Source organism: Phyllostomus discolor, chromosome X (assembly GCF_004126475.2).
Source record: "Phyllostomus discolor isolate MPI-MPIP mPhyDis1 chromosome X, mPhyDis1.pri.v3, whole genome shotgun sequence".
NCBI lineage: Eukaryota > Metazoa > Chordata > Mammalia > Chiroptera > Phyllostomidae > Phyllostomus > Phyllostomus discolor.
Window position 1 is genome coordinate 41,929,733 of NC_050198.1, and position 15,953 is coordinate 41,945,685.

At 42.8% G+C, this 15,953-nt stretch overlaps 1 protein-coding gene across 1 annotated transcript in view; it reads right to left on the reverse strand.

Annotated features, from left to right (window-relative positions):
• The window catches only part of MAMLD1 (mastermind like domain containing 1), a gene marked incomplete at its 5' end in the record, with an annotated part of 48,598 nt that extends 33,286 nt beyond the window's left edge, over positions 1–15,312 (reverse strand). The window contains one exon of the mRNA XM_028523484.2: positions 13,597–15,312. Coding sequence (XP_028379285.2) covers positions 13,597–15,312 — 1,716 coding nt within the window. The remainder of the gene's footprint in view (positions 1–13,596) is intronic.
• Positions 15,313–15,953: the final 641 nt, after the last annotated feature.

The following is a 15,953-nucleotide window of genomic DNA, read 5'->3' on the forward strand; positions in this document are numbered from 1 at the left end:
ATGATAAAGCATGGGGTCTACTGAACCCTGCTCAGCCTTGAGTCATGTTCTTTTATCCACAGACCAGTTCATTTAAAAAGAAACCCAACAAACCTAACCCATCTGTACAACGTGCTCCAGCAAATGCATCTAGTGTGGGTCAAATACCTCAATCTGGGGCTTCTCATTCATATCACAAGTGTGGTAGTCACGCTCTTAAATGTTCTATTTTTGCATTAGTTGAATGTGATATACTGTACATTTTAGAAGCAATAGCCTAGCTTAAGAACATTAACATTTCTAGATCATATTCAATTCCAATGCAAATTTGAGTATGTACTTTGTGGGTTTCTGTGGAGAAAATAAATGATGATCCAGACTGGAATTCATCTATAGAAGCTAGGCAGTGCTATCTCCTAAAAGCAATTATTGGCACCAAGCCCCTGAATTTTTAAACTCCTTGAAAAGTCCAAGATCATACCAGAAAGTCAAGATTTGATTTCAGAAGTGATAACTGTAAACAAAAAAAATTAAAAGCCTGTAAGAGGTGTTTCTGAGTAGCATGCTGGTAGCTTTATAAACAGTCATGAAGATTCTCTTTCTCAGTCCCTAGTTCAATATTATACCAAAAACTTCATCTACCAGGAGAGTTGGAAATAAACATGAGTCAATCAAGTGTAGGGTTACAGAGAAATGCTTAGCCTTCAGGAACCTCTTCTGGGAGGAGAAACTTAGAAGCTGTAGTTTGCCTGGACAATGATCTCAGGCAAGGCAGATGGGGGATGCGGCTACCACTGTTGCAAGTGAGACTTAGGGGTAGGGCAAAAACAGTGTTAGTGGGAACAGTGGGAATGAACTCCTGCTCTCCTTTGTGCAGAGTGGATGCACCTGCACAATTTTTGTCAGCGCTTTATCCACACAGGGGGCCTTATTCCGATACCCTGTGCTCAGTTCAGAGGCAAGCAACTGGGAATGGGGCAAAGACCTGGACAGGAGAGGGAAGACTCAGTGGGAACATCATCATTTTCTTCAAATATCTAAACTGCTCTTAAGTCTTGGGGATCATATTGGACTAGATTATTGATCACCACAAGATTTTGTAATTTGTCTCAAAAATGAGGCATGGAGAATTCAAAACCCTAAACTGGTATCAGTCTAGCTCTAAATCACAAGCAGATTTCCTGCTTGTAGCAGACTTAGTGGGGGTCTGGTAAGTTTCCAGGCCATGCTATAATTCCACAAGCTAACTAACATAGGTTTGAGTTGTTATTGTTTTTTAAATCAAGGAATGAGTCCTCTGTTACAATCTTATTTTTTGTAGTATGAGGTAATGATGTTATCAACAGAGCTCAGAAGTTCTGTCCTGTCGACAAGCTGTGGAGGAAAGAGCCAGGTAGAACAGATCTGCATTATTCTAGACCTATATATTTAGAGGAAATCAACATGGTCAAGGCCATTGCCAGAATCTTCCCTCTTCCATCACATTCTGCTCCTTTTATCTGTATCAAAGGGGGTGGTGGGAAGGAATCTCCTTGTGATGTAATTCCCCTTTCAAACACTTTCAAACAAAAAGTTAATAAAGCAAATAAAAGAGACTAACTATATAGTTGTCAAAATGAGAAAAACAACAAATCAAAATCAAAACCCCTGGAAGATCATCTCCACAAAAGATATAAAAATCTGTGCTCATGAAGTAGTAAAACAAACCTGTTAACCTTTTTAATACAATTCCTTAACTAATGGTGGCAGCTTATTCAAATACAACCAAATATCATTATGTTACATTTTAATACTGACAAGAGAAAAACATATGCTGAACAGCCTTCAAAACATATTCACTTAATACTGTGCTAGTCAGAAGAAGGAGAAAGAGAAGAAGAAAGAACTGTATGTGTAAGTGAAGACCATTCACTACTCTCAGGGTTGACTGAAATCGATTGATTTATGTTAGGAGTATTGGTGCTGCCCAAGAGTGGCATAAATGATTCTTTATTAAAAATATTTTATTTTTAGAGAGAGGGGAAGGGAGGGACAAAGAGAGGGAGAGAAACATTGATTTGTTGCCTTTTGCATGCCCCCAACATGTGTTCTGACCTGGAATCAAACTGGAGACCTTTCAGATCACAGGCCTGTGCTCAATCTCCTGAGCCACACCAGCCAGGGGTATAAATGATTCTTAACTAGGAAAAGGCAATGCAATTAGTGACCTGAATTTCTAAGCCAGTTTTTGTTTTGTTTTGTTTTGTTTTGTTTGCTTTTCTTATATCATGTGCTACAGTCACTGTGATATGTGAACTGGCAACCAGATGTCTTTTTTTGTTCTTCTAAAATGTATGAAACTACCATCACCACCATAACAGAACCACCTGTGCAAATTATCACTACAGGGATACAACTGTATGTTTGGTGGAGATTGAAGAAATCACATTTATTCAGATATCACATTTGTAGAATGGTAGTCAAGTGTTTTCCTAGTGGTGTAGAAGGACAAGCCCCAAATGGAACAGCAAAAATGTGTAATGATCAGGAGGTGGAGGCCCTACGTGCAGATGCAGAGTTCTCCCTCCAGCTCAATGCCAGAATATGAGTTCATCAACCTCTACACCTTGAAGACTAGAAGTTTTGTCTAAAGCACTCAAAAGAGTTTCAAGAGCTTAATTTTGCAAAGGCTAGCAGATACAATTCATTTATCAGTGCATCCCTTCCTGCATTCTTCAATTCATTCATTCAAAGGGTCCATTCACTCAATTCATGTATACAGGGCTGGGTAAGACAACTTCTTCTGCCTGAGGAGTCTGCTATCAAGTGTGGTGCAAACAAAACACTAACTCTGATTAAAAAGTGAATATCACTAAGCCTTGAAAGGAAGAAACCAAAGGTCTTGGGACCTGAGATATGAGTAGGGACACAATGACCAGGTGTGTCAACTTTCCAAAAGGTATTACAGCACTGGTCAGAGGATCTTGCTTTCTACTTTGAAAGCCAGTGTCAAGGCCTTAGAAGCTGGTTCTTATTGTTGTTCAGATCCTTAACTTTTCCAGAACTCTACACCAGGGCCTAGCACTTGCTCTAGAGGGAAAGTTTACACAGAAAGTTAGTCACACACAAGAAGTACCTGACATTATTTTGTTGGCTTTTATATTGACAGTAAACTTGAGTTATCCTAATGTTTCCAGACTTGAAGATGCACCAGGGAACTGATGAAACAAGTGGAATTTCGTTGTTTTTTTTTTTAAATTTTATTGTATTATTTCCATCACTACTTAGCCCCCTTATTTAAGTGGGATTTCTTATCCCATTCAAAAGTAGAGATAATGTCCCTTCCTGTGTACAGTTATTTCTTTGTTCCCCCACCCACATGTTGTCATCCAAAACACACAAAAAAGACAGAAATTGTGTTCAATTTATCAGGAAAGTTATTTCTAGGGCTATGCACAGGAACCCTATCTTGAGTCTTTAACATGCATGCATTTCATTAAGACATCCAGAACACCCAGTAGGCCCACACAAATGATGAGTGTATTTGCAGTTAATACTGCTCCTCTCTCCGACAGAAAAACAGGCAGACAGCTTAGCTTGCTGCCACTTTTACATCAGGTGTTATGTTATTTGAAAAAGTACTGTTCTTGGTTATGACAGGATTAATGAGTGTTTTAAAACTTCAAGTTTTATTTATTTATTGTGGTAAAATATGCTGTTCTGAACCAGTTTTAAAAGATTTTATTTATTTACTTTTAGAGAGGGCAATGTAGGGAGAAAGGGAGAGAAATATCTGTGTGTGGTTGCCTTTTGCACGCCCCCTACTGGGGACCTGGCCTGTAACCCAGGCATGTGCCCTGACTGGGAATCAAGTCAGTGACTCTTTGGTTCACAGGCTGGCACTCAATTTACTGAGCCACACTAGCCAGGGCCATTTTGAACCATTTTAATCGCACAACTCTATGGCATTAAGTACATTCACTATGTTGTGCAGTCATTACCATCCTCCATCTCTAGAACTTCTTCATCATCCCAAACTGAATCTCTGTCCCCATCGAACAATAACTCTCCATTCTCCCTCCCCCAAAGCCCCTGGCACCCACCATTCAGCTTTCTGTTCTTATGAATTTGATTATTATAGGGACCTGACAGACGTGGACTTGTACAACATTTGCATTTTTGTATCTCGCTTATTTTACTGAATATAATATCCTCAGAGTTCATCCATGTTGTGCATGTGTCAGGATTTCCTTCCTTTAAAAAGTTGAATAATATTCTGTAATATAAACATATTGCATTTTGTTCATCCATTCACCAGCTGATGGACATTTGGGTTGTTTCTGCTTGTAGGTTGTTGTGAATAATGCTGCTATGAACATGCCTGAACAGATATCTCTTCAAAATTATTGGGTCATATGGTATATTCTATGTTTAATTTTTTTGAAGAACCTCCATACTGTATTCTGCAGTAGCTGCACCAATTTACAAATCCCACTAACAGTGCACATTGTTTCCAGTTTCTTCACATGCTTGCTTGTTATTTTATGTTTTTTTTTTAAATAGTACATCTTAGCCCTGGCTGGTGTAGCTCAGTGGATTGAGCGCTGGCTGTGAACCAAAGCATCACAGGTTCGATTCCCAGTCAAGGCACATGCCTGGGTTGCAGGCCACGGCCCCCAGCAACCGCACATTGATGTTCCTCTCTCTCTCTCTTTCTCCCTCCCTTCCCTCTCTAAAAATAAATGAATAAAATCTTAAAAAAATAGTACATCTTAATGGGTGTCAGATTTTTGTAATTTTGAGCATGTAAAACTAGACAGCCATGTTTAAGTGCTTTGTTCTTATTTTCCAGAGCTCATCATTGAAAGTGTTGCCTCGTAGAAGGAAATGGTCATAGCATTGTTCCCACTTAGGCCCACTTAGGGTGGTTGGGGCCTGTCACACATTTCAAACCTTTGTCACATGGAAATAAATAATCGTTACTCAAAATTGCAAATGAGGGATCCACCTTCATCTATTGGCCTACTGGGTCAGCCGGCTTTGATAAAGTCTCTTCTTGTGCTACCCGGACATGAGCCTAAAAATGTCTGAGTTCCCACAACTATGTTTGGTTCACAGGCTGGCACTGCTCAAAAATGGAAAATGGTCAAATATGATAGCAGATGACAGAGGGCAGGAGGAATCCAGGTAGAACCTGTGCATTTAGCCTCAAATTCAAAGCTCCCAAAGGCAAAGCAAGCATTGGAATAATTTTGGATGAAGGAGGGGTGTGCATCTTTTGGGCCTTTAGGGCTATATGATAATTTAGGTCACAACTACATGATAATTTCTTGAAATACACACTTCCACCTGTGTACCTAGCTCCAAAACCAAACCAATGTCTGAGGACTCTGTGGGATTCCAAGCTGCACATTTTCTAATCTAATATTAAACTTGGTTAACATGGGAGAAGGGCCAAAGTATGGAAGAAAAAAATTAGTGCTGCACTTGTATTCCACTCTTTATCACAGAAGCTGCTATTGCATTGGAAGTCAGGAACCAGGGCTGGATCTGCTAGGGTGTCCACAGGTTCTCAGCATGCGCCTGAGAAGGGGGTGTGATCCTTTTAGATCTTTACATTACTTTCAGCTTTCAACAACCTCATTGCTTTTGATGGGAGGAACTAACATGATAAACCTTCATCTAACAACAAGAAAACACAATAAAACAGACATATTAGCATCAGTCACCTTAGGCAAATTATCAAGATCAGATAAAAACCATAACTTTTTCAACTCCTTAGGAAAAAGCAGAAAGTCTTTCTTTGGGTTTGGGGAGTGGGGTGTTTTAACTCTAAGTAGTGGTCTACCTGCCCTCTGTTGTTCTCTTCATGTTCTAAAGTAGCCAGGCCAGAGCACACACATGGTTGCTTTATACACTAGGCCCAAGGGACAGAAGAGGCTACAAGGGCAAATGGACATAGACAAGGTTTCTGTGAATCTGTAACATGGGCCATTGGTGGATATGAGAGAGGGAAGCTGGGGAGAGGGGGAAGAAAGGAGGAGAGGGATGAAATCTAGCCCTTTTCATTTGCATCCCTTGTTTGCCTGGATGGGTCACATCTCAGACCCACATGGCCCCACTGGCACCATCCACTCGTTTCCTTCACTCAGTGACAATGCTGGCTGTAGGCATTAGGGCCACAGCTGAACAGAGCAAGTCTACTGTGATGTTTCATCTGCCTTGGACAGTTTTTATATTTTGCTAACTTTTCACTTGGGATCATAATCTGAAACATGACCACCTCTCCCTGTGTTATTCTACACTTTGGGTTTGTACACATTCATGCAACATTACAGTTTAAAGGAGCATAATGTAATGATTAATGTCTGCCCTCTTCTCCTCTTTCAAAATGGAAATGAGATTCCTTTCCTTGTTTTACAGTGACAAATAAGCAGGTGGTTTCAATGAATTTAGTATAAAATAACTTATACACTTCATTTTTAAAATGTGTGATTTTGGGCACTCCAACTTCAGAAAAGTTAATTGTTTCTGTTCAGGTATGTTAAGACAAAATGAACAAACAAAAAACTTGATAGGAGGTTTCTGAAAAGGGTTCCCTTTTCAGGTTTCATAAATCAGTTACTAAGCAATTACAAAACTATACTGATTGCTTTGTATTATTCAGGCATCTGTATTGAGGGGATTTTTGCATCCCTGTAAATTTTGGTGTTGACCTCACTGAGTGATGGTTGGTTAGTCCAGGGCTTAAAAGTAATGTCACTTACTTGCAACATGTCATCTCACTCATTCTTCAACATTGGACAGAAAGAAAGGTTGATGTTTAAAAGGTTACTGTTTGACCACAAGCTCATTTTAAATTTATGCTTTTTGAAAAAGGAACATAACATTGAGGTGGAGGATCATGGATGGTTCTCAGAAACCAAAAAGAAACTGAAAAAAATCTAATTTTTGGTAAAATTAGTACCAAGTGCTGAGCATGCATTTCTCAAATTCAACAGCCTGTGAAGTTTCATTTCCTGGTAATTCAGAGTGATTAAAACAAAGCTTGTTCAACACTGAGACACTGGTCCCTAAATTTTCAAAATGTATGTTATACTGTATCTAGTTGTACTTCTTCCAAAGCATCTATAAAAAGTTTCCTCAAACTAAATAGTTCTTTGAAGCCCAATTTAGAAAGAAAGGGAAAACTAAGCTTGTATATAAAACCATGCTTAAATACAAAATAGATGCTTGTTCAGTAAAATATTGTCATGTCTTATGGAGAAGATGTGAGCAAGACAAGACCCCACTTGGACAGGACCAATGGGCTCTTTGAAACCTGAATTATTACCCCCACCTTCCTTCCTTAGTGCAGCCCAGAGCTTTTCCCAGAGATCTCTGCTCTTGCATTTCAGCAGGACTAACCTTTTTAAAAGAAACCTGTGATGCTCCTCACCAGAATTAATAAAGACAAATGCAAACAAAGTTTTCTCATAACACGGGTAGTGGTATTGCTCTCCCACAATCCTTACTCTGAAATAGAGTAGAAGTAAGGAATGGCAGAGAGCGACTTGCAAGTCCAAGGTCATAGGCACTTCCTTGACAATATGTAGTACGTTTGATTCCAGGGGGCTCAACTATTTTGGCAAAATAATGGTCACTTACTTTTAAACACCAATGAACAATTTTGAGAACAGGAGAAGGTTCAGTAGCCACCATCACTCCTGACTACTGGAAAATTGAGCTGATGTAACTTTGACAAGATTAGGAGATTGTCTTGCTCTAACTTACCAGGGTTTATCATTTAAACTGGTGACCTTTCGGTTTGTGGAACAGCTCCCAACTCACTGAGCCACACCAGTCAAGCAGGGCTCAGGACCTTTCTTGATATAGTAGCAACTAACATTGATGGAGTATTACTGTGTGACAGGTCCTGTGCCAGGCACTTCTACCTCATCTCATTTAGTCCTCCTCACAACCCCACTAGATAAGTATACTAGTACCTTCATTCTACAGATGGGGAGACTGAAGTCCTAAGGGGGTAAACCACTTGCAAAATGACAAAAAAGCAGAGCTGGGATTCAGACCTAAGTTATCCAAAACGTGGGCCCCTCTTGAATCCGGTCTTAAGCCCAGCCCCTAGGGCCTGTGCCCTGCCAAGGGCCAAGGGCTCGGTATCCCCTTCCCTGTGCTGGCTCCCTTCAGCCCTGGGTACTGGGAGTGCTACACTTTGGAGTGCTCAGTTTGCCAGGGACAAGAGGAATGCATGAGTGAGTGGGGCAAGAGGGCTTCTCCAAGACCTCACCTAAGATCTAACTGCCTAAGTGCCCATCATAGGCCCACTAGCCAATTTGAGGAGGGAAGATGGCAAGGTCTCTCAATTCACCCACAATTGTCGGGTGTTTACAGCTATGCTAAACACCTATGCTAAACACCTGTGCTGCCTATGCTAAAGAGGTGGAGGGCTTATGTTAAAGGTAGAAAGTATAACAAACCTGGAGTGGCCAAGTCCAGCCTTCTCCAAGGAAGGCTTTGTTACCTTCTCTTGCCTCTCTCAAAATCTAAGAAATATCATGTGCTTCTTTGGTCTGTTTCTCTGCAGCTGCCTCCTTCCTCCAGTGTCTTGGCCTGCCTCAAGGATCAGATTTCAGGCTTTTTTTGTTCTTATTCCAACTGGCAACCCTCCCCATGATGTTGCACTTACAGCTCTGCAAATGTGTCCTGATGGCACTCTGGGTGCCTCTTGCTATTCCCACTCTTCCAGAGCACCACTTCCATCTCCCTGATGGACCTTTTCAGTATTTTAAATTTAATTTGCCAGTGGTAACTTTGGCTTATAGTAAAAGTGAAGTCCTAACACTGATAGTTCGATTTTTCCAACCTAAAGTTATTTTCAACAGTCTTTGATTAAACATGAGAGATGTCATCCAGCCTCAGGAGCAGGGTGGTGAGTGCACTGAGAAGATTTGGGGTCATTAAAATCTAACACACCAGAGTTGGGTGTCACAACTCTGAAAAGAGTCCCTCCCTTAGTAATGCCAGGTCCACACCCCTTATCTGTGATTTCATGTCCAAGAAGCTTTGAAAACTTATTTTATTTTAGTAATTTTGGTGACAAAATTTGACCTGAACTTAAATATTCATATTTCTTTGGAAAAATAATAAAAAGCTGCCCAGATTCCACTGGAGGGTTGTGTGATATTTGGTATATGTACCATGTACCTTTTGAAAGTCTCCGATGTTTTGAATTTGGAAATGTATTTGAACCCAGGGGTCTTCAGACCCAACACCAGGAGCCTGCAAAAGCCCTCACTGAGCACACAGTGTGCACTGGGGCAGAGTCTAAGCAATTTCCATTTAATGTCTCCTTTGTCATCTAATGCTCTAAGAGTGGGGGATAATTTCTTTCCACATGTGCAGTTGAGGCTTGAGGGGATAAATACAATTGCTCCCAGCACATGGCCCAGTCAGTATTGGCACCTGGACTTGAACCTGGTCCTCTCTGCCTCCAGTGCTCTTGCATAAACCACCATGCTGAACTGCTGCCCTAATGTCAGATGGCATTTGATTTTACCTTCAGTACAAGCAAATGGTTCACTGAAATTACACTGTTCACTCAACTGTTTAAAAGTGAAATTTCCCAAGATGAGAAATACTAGTCTGCAAGTAACAGTGGGTTTCTATAGACAGTGGGATTTGGCACTTCTGCTTACTAATGAGTTGGCTTGTCATCTTAGATTTAGAAACTTGGCCTTAAAAAAACCCCTAAGATCTGGATCAAAATGAGTGCTCAGTCCTTCCATGGTGACTACCATAATCCATGGAAGATCAACGAACTAGTCAAAGCCATATAGTCCACAAGGAGTGTCTGCTCAGGCTTAGTTTGGCCATCAGTAAAACTTGATGAGTTCACTCTGCTTGAAGCAAAAAATAGGTCCTTCCCTACCACCAAGGCTGCAGTCAGTCCTTGCATGGGTGACCTACTTTTTTCCTCAAACACTTTCCTCCTCCTCTTTTTTTTTTTTTTTTTAGCCCCTAGAAGACTGACTGGGCCTGAGTTCTTAGGCCCTTAAAGTGAATGGAGAAAGGAACAGCAGAGCTGTTCATGTGTCCAGCTTGGAGACCTGCTTAGTGTATTGTGGCTAGAAGAATAATGTCATGGATAGAACAGAGTGCTGTGTAGAGGAATGGTTTGAGAGTGTGAGAGAGCTTCAGAAAGAATGTAGGGGAAATTGCAGACAGCTGGACAAAGATGGCTCTTGTTCCTTTTCCACCTGGCCTGGAGTTGTCTAGGTAGACAGAGCCTAGAATAGGAAGAAGCCATAAGGCTAGAAGGCTCCACAGCTCTTGTCAATCTCATGGAAGGCATAGAGTCTGGAGAGAACACTGTTCATATTCTGTCATGACACAGCACCAGTTTTGATAGTCATATCTTAGCTCCCAGAAAACCGATCTGAAGGCTCAGGTCCAGGAGTTGAGTCATAGTTTAGCAAACCATTTTTGGCAGATACTTTGTGCCAGGCCCTGTTCAAAGCAATTTAGATGTAGTAACATATTTAATCCTCAAACAACCTATCATCATGCCCATTTTGTAGAATAGGCAATGATTAGAAGTTTAACACAGGAACACAGCCACCAGAGGCAGAGCACATGCATGGGGTTATGAGTGTGGAGTCTGTAGCCAGACTTCCTGCTCTGGCCCTGACTTGCTGTGTGACTGTGGGTAACTCCAGTGAGTTCTTTGTGCCTCAATCTTCTCAGCCTTAAAAGTAATGATCACTGTCCCTACTTCTGAGGATTAAAACGAGAAAAGGCAGGTAAAGCACTGGGTTGTATGCCTCGCCCGTGGGCACTGGCTGGTGCTGGCTGGAAAGGCAGCTGTTAGTAGCAAGAGCATCCTAATTGGTGAATCCAGCCTCATGCTTCTGCAGGTAGAGGTCACCTGAGCCTTCCTAGCTTCAGGGAGCTTGGCTGCTTGGTCTTTCTTTTGAAAGGTTTCTCTACTCTACGTGGCAATTGGTTGGGTATGATTTTCATAACCCCTTCCATTAAGAATTCTCCCTCTGCCCTGGCTGGCGTAGCTCAGTGGATTGAGCGTGGGCTGGGAACCAAAGTGTCCCAGGTTTGATTCCCAGCCAGGGCACATTCCTGGGTTGCAGGCCATAACCCTCAGCGACCGCACATTGATGTCTCTCCCTCTCTCTCCCTCCCTCTCTCTCTCTCTCTCTCTCTCTCTCTCTCTCTCTCTCTCTCTCTCTCTCTCTCTCTCTCTCTCTCCCCCTTCCCTCCCTAAAAATAAATAAATAAAATCTTTAAAAAAAATTCTCCCTCTGAGCCAGCTCTGAGGCAATACAGTCAGGCTACAGTGTACCCCATTGAAGACCCAAAAGGCTCACAGTGTTAGATGGTAACTTATCTCCAAGCTGAGCATCTTGCCTGCTAAGGTAGGAGTTCCAGTGCTGGCAATGGCGTTTCACTGAGCCAGCCACTAACATCAATGAAAAAAGATGGCAATAGGCCTATAAAAAATCAAACCAAAGGCCCCTGAACTATGGACAAGGGCCTGCTATTCATCTTGGCCACCCCCTCAAGAGCTCTGCTTGCTGTGTGCATCCATTGAAGGGCTAGTTCCCTGGGGTGGAATACTCTTCTTGGCTATGTTTCATGAGACCTGGATAAAACAGACACAGTCTCTATCCTCCAGGGGCTGGCAGGGTCATATTCATCCAGGGCCCTCAGAAAAGAAGGCAGCCCAACAGATGTTTTTCTTGGGCCATGCCCCTGGCCAAGCACTTCATGACCATTTCCTCCTTGGATTCTTTAAGAAGATGAAAGTAGAATGGGAGACATATGTTACCAAAAACAGTCAAGGAAAAGCTTTCTGGAGGGGTGCCTGAGCCTTAGGAACTATAAGGGCGAGATAGGAAAGATAAGGTGGTAAGGGAAGGCCAGGCAAAGGGCATACTGGGAGTAAAGGCCAAAAATGCAGAGTGGACCAGGAGCTGCAAGCACTTCTGGGTTTTGGATGAAGTGCCAGGTAGGGCCCAATGAATACTGCTAAAGAAGTAGATGGAGGGTTATAGGCCTCTGGAAACTTCTGAGCAAGTATGAAACAGGATCAGGTTTTTATTATTGCAAAGTAATGCTTAGAGTAGTGGATGGTTTATTGGGGTAAACCAATGTAAGAGTCAACTGTATGAGATCAGATCAAGGATCAAGAGGGCCTAAACATTGGCAGGAATGAGGCCAATGGAAAGGAAGGACCATGGAATCAGTATTCTGGCAGACATTAGTGATCCCTGCCTCCTGGTATTCACACTTGGATCTAATGAAAAAAATATAGCAAAAGTGATGGGGATGTCACTTTCAAAACTAAGTTATAAAGACTGAAACTCCTGAGTTCCTGGCACTCCCCCCTGCCTCTCTTGCTCACTTAGATGAAGCCAGCTGCCATATTGTGAGATGTTCTATGAAGAGGACCCCATGACAAGGAACCGTGGGAGACCTCTGGCCAATGGCTCAAGACAAACTGAGGCTTCAATTCAACAATCTGCAAGAAACTGCTTCTTGCCAACAGCCATGGCAGTGAGCTTGAGCCTTGAGGTAACTGTAGGCTTATGACAGACTCAAAATCAAAAGACCCAGCTAAGCTGTGCTAGGATTCCCACCAACAGAAACCATGAGGTTATATATTTATAAAAACAACATTATATATATATATTATAATGATTATATATCATATATATATGATATATATATGATATATATATATGATATATATATATATATATATATATATATATATAATGCTGTTTTTGTTTTGGGGTAATTTGGTACATGGCAATAGGTAACTAATACAGAGAGGGATCAGAACAATAAAAAGTGGAAACTGTGACAGGCACCACCCAGGCAGAATCAGCAGCATTTAGTGATTGATAAGGCTGCATAAATGAAGGAGAGAGAAATCATAGTAATTTGGAGAAGAGCATAGTCTCTGGAGCAAGACTGCCTTGGCTTCAAGTTCCTGCTGTGCCCTGCTAACTGTGTGACTCCAGGAAAAGTCATTTCAGCTTTATGAGCCTCTGTTTCTTTGTGTGCAAAATGGAGATGGTAAGAGTAACTACCTTACGTGCATTTGTCATTTCCATTTAGGACCTGTTTCAGCATCCAGAGCAGTGGTAAATAAACAATGCAGTGAATCCAGAGCAGAGCTGCTCAACATAAGTCTGCTGTGGCATTTCTAAAAGGCTCAGTGTTTAGCCTTGTGCCAACAGGGACAAGATTTAAATGCTTCAGTGCAATTTCCTTATATCCTATGAGGCCTTTGCTGGTCCTGTGTGAGGGAACAGGCTCCATGACTGAGTGCAGGGGAAGGCAATTCTGTGCAATTGTGACTTGTCACCCCAGCTCCTTTCCCTGGCAGCACAAGTGGGTGTACTTTTCCTCCTGCACAGGAACTGAAACCATAACCTTGGACTCATTAATTCTGTGCTTCAACCAGGCAGAATTAGCTGGTTTCAATAGACTTTTCCAGAGTCAAGTCCAGTCAGAGAGGACTAGAGCCTGGATGTGCCTTCAAAGCCAGGTATCAATAGCACAAAACACAGTTCTTATTTCCAAAATGAAGGAACCCAACCAGACATAACACTGTCTTACCTGTCTGGGCAGAGGAGGCATGGACTGCAAGGCTGCTGGTCGCTGAAAGCACTGGGGCTGCTGCATCATCTGCTGCAGAAGGAATGAAGAATGGTCAGGCTGCTGATGCTGCAGGTGAAAGGTGGCTGTGGCCGTGGAGGAGGCAGTGGCAGAAGACACTCTTGTCAGCATAGGCTGCTGTAGATAATGGAGCATGGAAGGTTGCCTAGAGGTGGCAGACATGGAGGGCAACTTCTGGGGGCCCAGCTCAGAAACAAAATGTGACAAAGGCTTGGTGTTGCCACTAGTAAATGGCTCCAGGGCTCTGGTGCTTGGGTTGGCCAGTCCTTGCTGCATGATCATGCTTGGGGTCTTGGGTGAGTTGGTGATCATGGGCTTGAAAATGGCATTTGTTTGGTGCTGCTGTTGCTGCTGGCGCTGGCTCAGTGGATTACTACAGGGAGGGAGGCTCCGGGTCAGGGAGTACTGTGGAGTGAAGGACTGCTGTGGCAAGCCTGGGCTAGAGAGCTTCTCTGGGTGGTAGGGTGGGGAAGGCCCTGGGTTGCTGGTGGACGGAGCAGACATCAGGTGGCCTTGAGAATTTTTAATAGTAGAAGACACTAGGTTGGCAAGAACTGAGCTCTGTGGCCTGAACTGCAGCTGCTGATTGAGAGCTGGGCTGGGGAGCTTCTCAGGAGCACAGGACATGGTGGGCACAAGAGTAGCATTGCTGCTGGATGCCATGCTTGAGAGTAAGGCATTGGGGGATCCTTGGAGAGCGTTCCCCGGCAGGTTGCTGGATGACATACAGGATACCATGAGGCTCTGTGGGTTGAAAGGTGGTGGCGGGTGTGGTGATGGTCCTGGGCAGTAAGGTGGGGAGAGGCCTGGAGGAGTCAGGTTAGACCAACTGGAAGTGGGCCCTGGCTGCTTTATAGCAGGTCCCTGTTTGCTGGCCGCCAACACCTTCAGCTGGTGGGCATGATGCCACTGAGGTACTTGGAGTGGGGGAAAAGCCATGGGGAGCATCGATTGGACCTGACTCTTGGCTTGTGTTGTCATAGAACTGGGTGAGACCATCTCCTTACTGGCAGAGGGAACAGTATAGCTGATCCCTGTGGTGGAGGGCAGGATTTGAAGTGACATGCCAGTGACCTGGCTGCAACGAGAAGCAAACTCTTTGCTGGAACCAAGGCTCTCCAAGTGTGGCATCTGAGCTGAAGGCTTGGAAGTTGTGCCCAGGGTTGCCTGGGAGTGATCTAAGACCAGTGGTTCTTCTGGCTTGTTTCCCAGTATCTTCTCAAGATCTAGTTCATTCGAAGAAGGGTCCTGAATTTCTGTTAGCTCTTCCAGCAGATCTTGAAGTTCCTGGTCCTGCTCCATAGCCATGATGCTGTTGGTTTTGTCGTCATAAGGAATAGTGGGCCCTTTGAGTCTCATTTCTGCACTTGGTGGTACCATAAATTGTTGGCCCATTACTCTGCCATTTACGGGATCATTTTCAAATAGTAATGAATGGCCCACTACTCCCATAGCTGAGGAGCTAGTGTTCATTGTCAATGGAGGAACTTGCAGGTCTGTACAAGGTGTGCTGGAATGGACACGTGGGCCCATAGAAAGGGTGACATCTTTGAGGCAAGGCCTCTTGATTTTATTAGGGTAACCCCCATCAGCCATGCCTGGAAACTGGAAGTTGTCTTCTTCCTGTCTCCTCTTAATGGTTCCCTGTGGCTGAGAGAGAGGGAGAATGAGAAATTTTTATAAAGTCTTGGCACAATAAAGTGAATGAACAACAAACTTGCAAGATAAAATATATCTCAGTTTCAAGACTTATAATTGTCAAAACTCTACAATACAGCCTATATTTGGAACCATAATGCTTATTTCTTTGTTGCTGTGTTTCATTTACTGCTGTGAACATACAAACATAACTTGGGAGAACATATAATGTTTGGGGTAGTGACCTCTTGAGGAGGAGTGGCAATTCCCTTTCTATTCTCTACATTTTTGTTTTGTTTGTTTTAAATGGGAATGACTTGTAATGCAAAAAAGGTATAAAACTATCTAAATAAGAAATTCCTCTCTGTGGATGCATCCTCAGGTTGAGAAGATATGAAACAACAGGAAAAGACCTCAATCTGCAATCAGCACCATGGGGGAATTACCCACAATTTGTAAAAGGATACATTTAGGAACAAAGCAGGAATGCAGTATTTCCTACTCTTTCACACTTTATACAGTCATCTATATGTAGCTGTTATATTAATGGCTATGCCCTGCAAGTAAAAGGGAAAGGTAGTGGAGTGAAGTGGAGGAATATGACTGGGTAGAGAGGGGCTTGGAAATCACCCAAATGCCAACAGTCTAACAGATATATT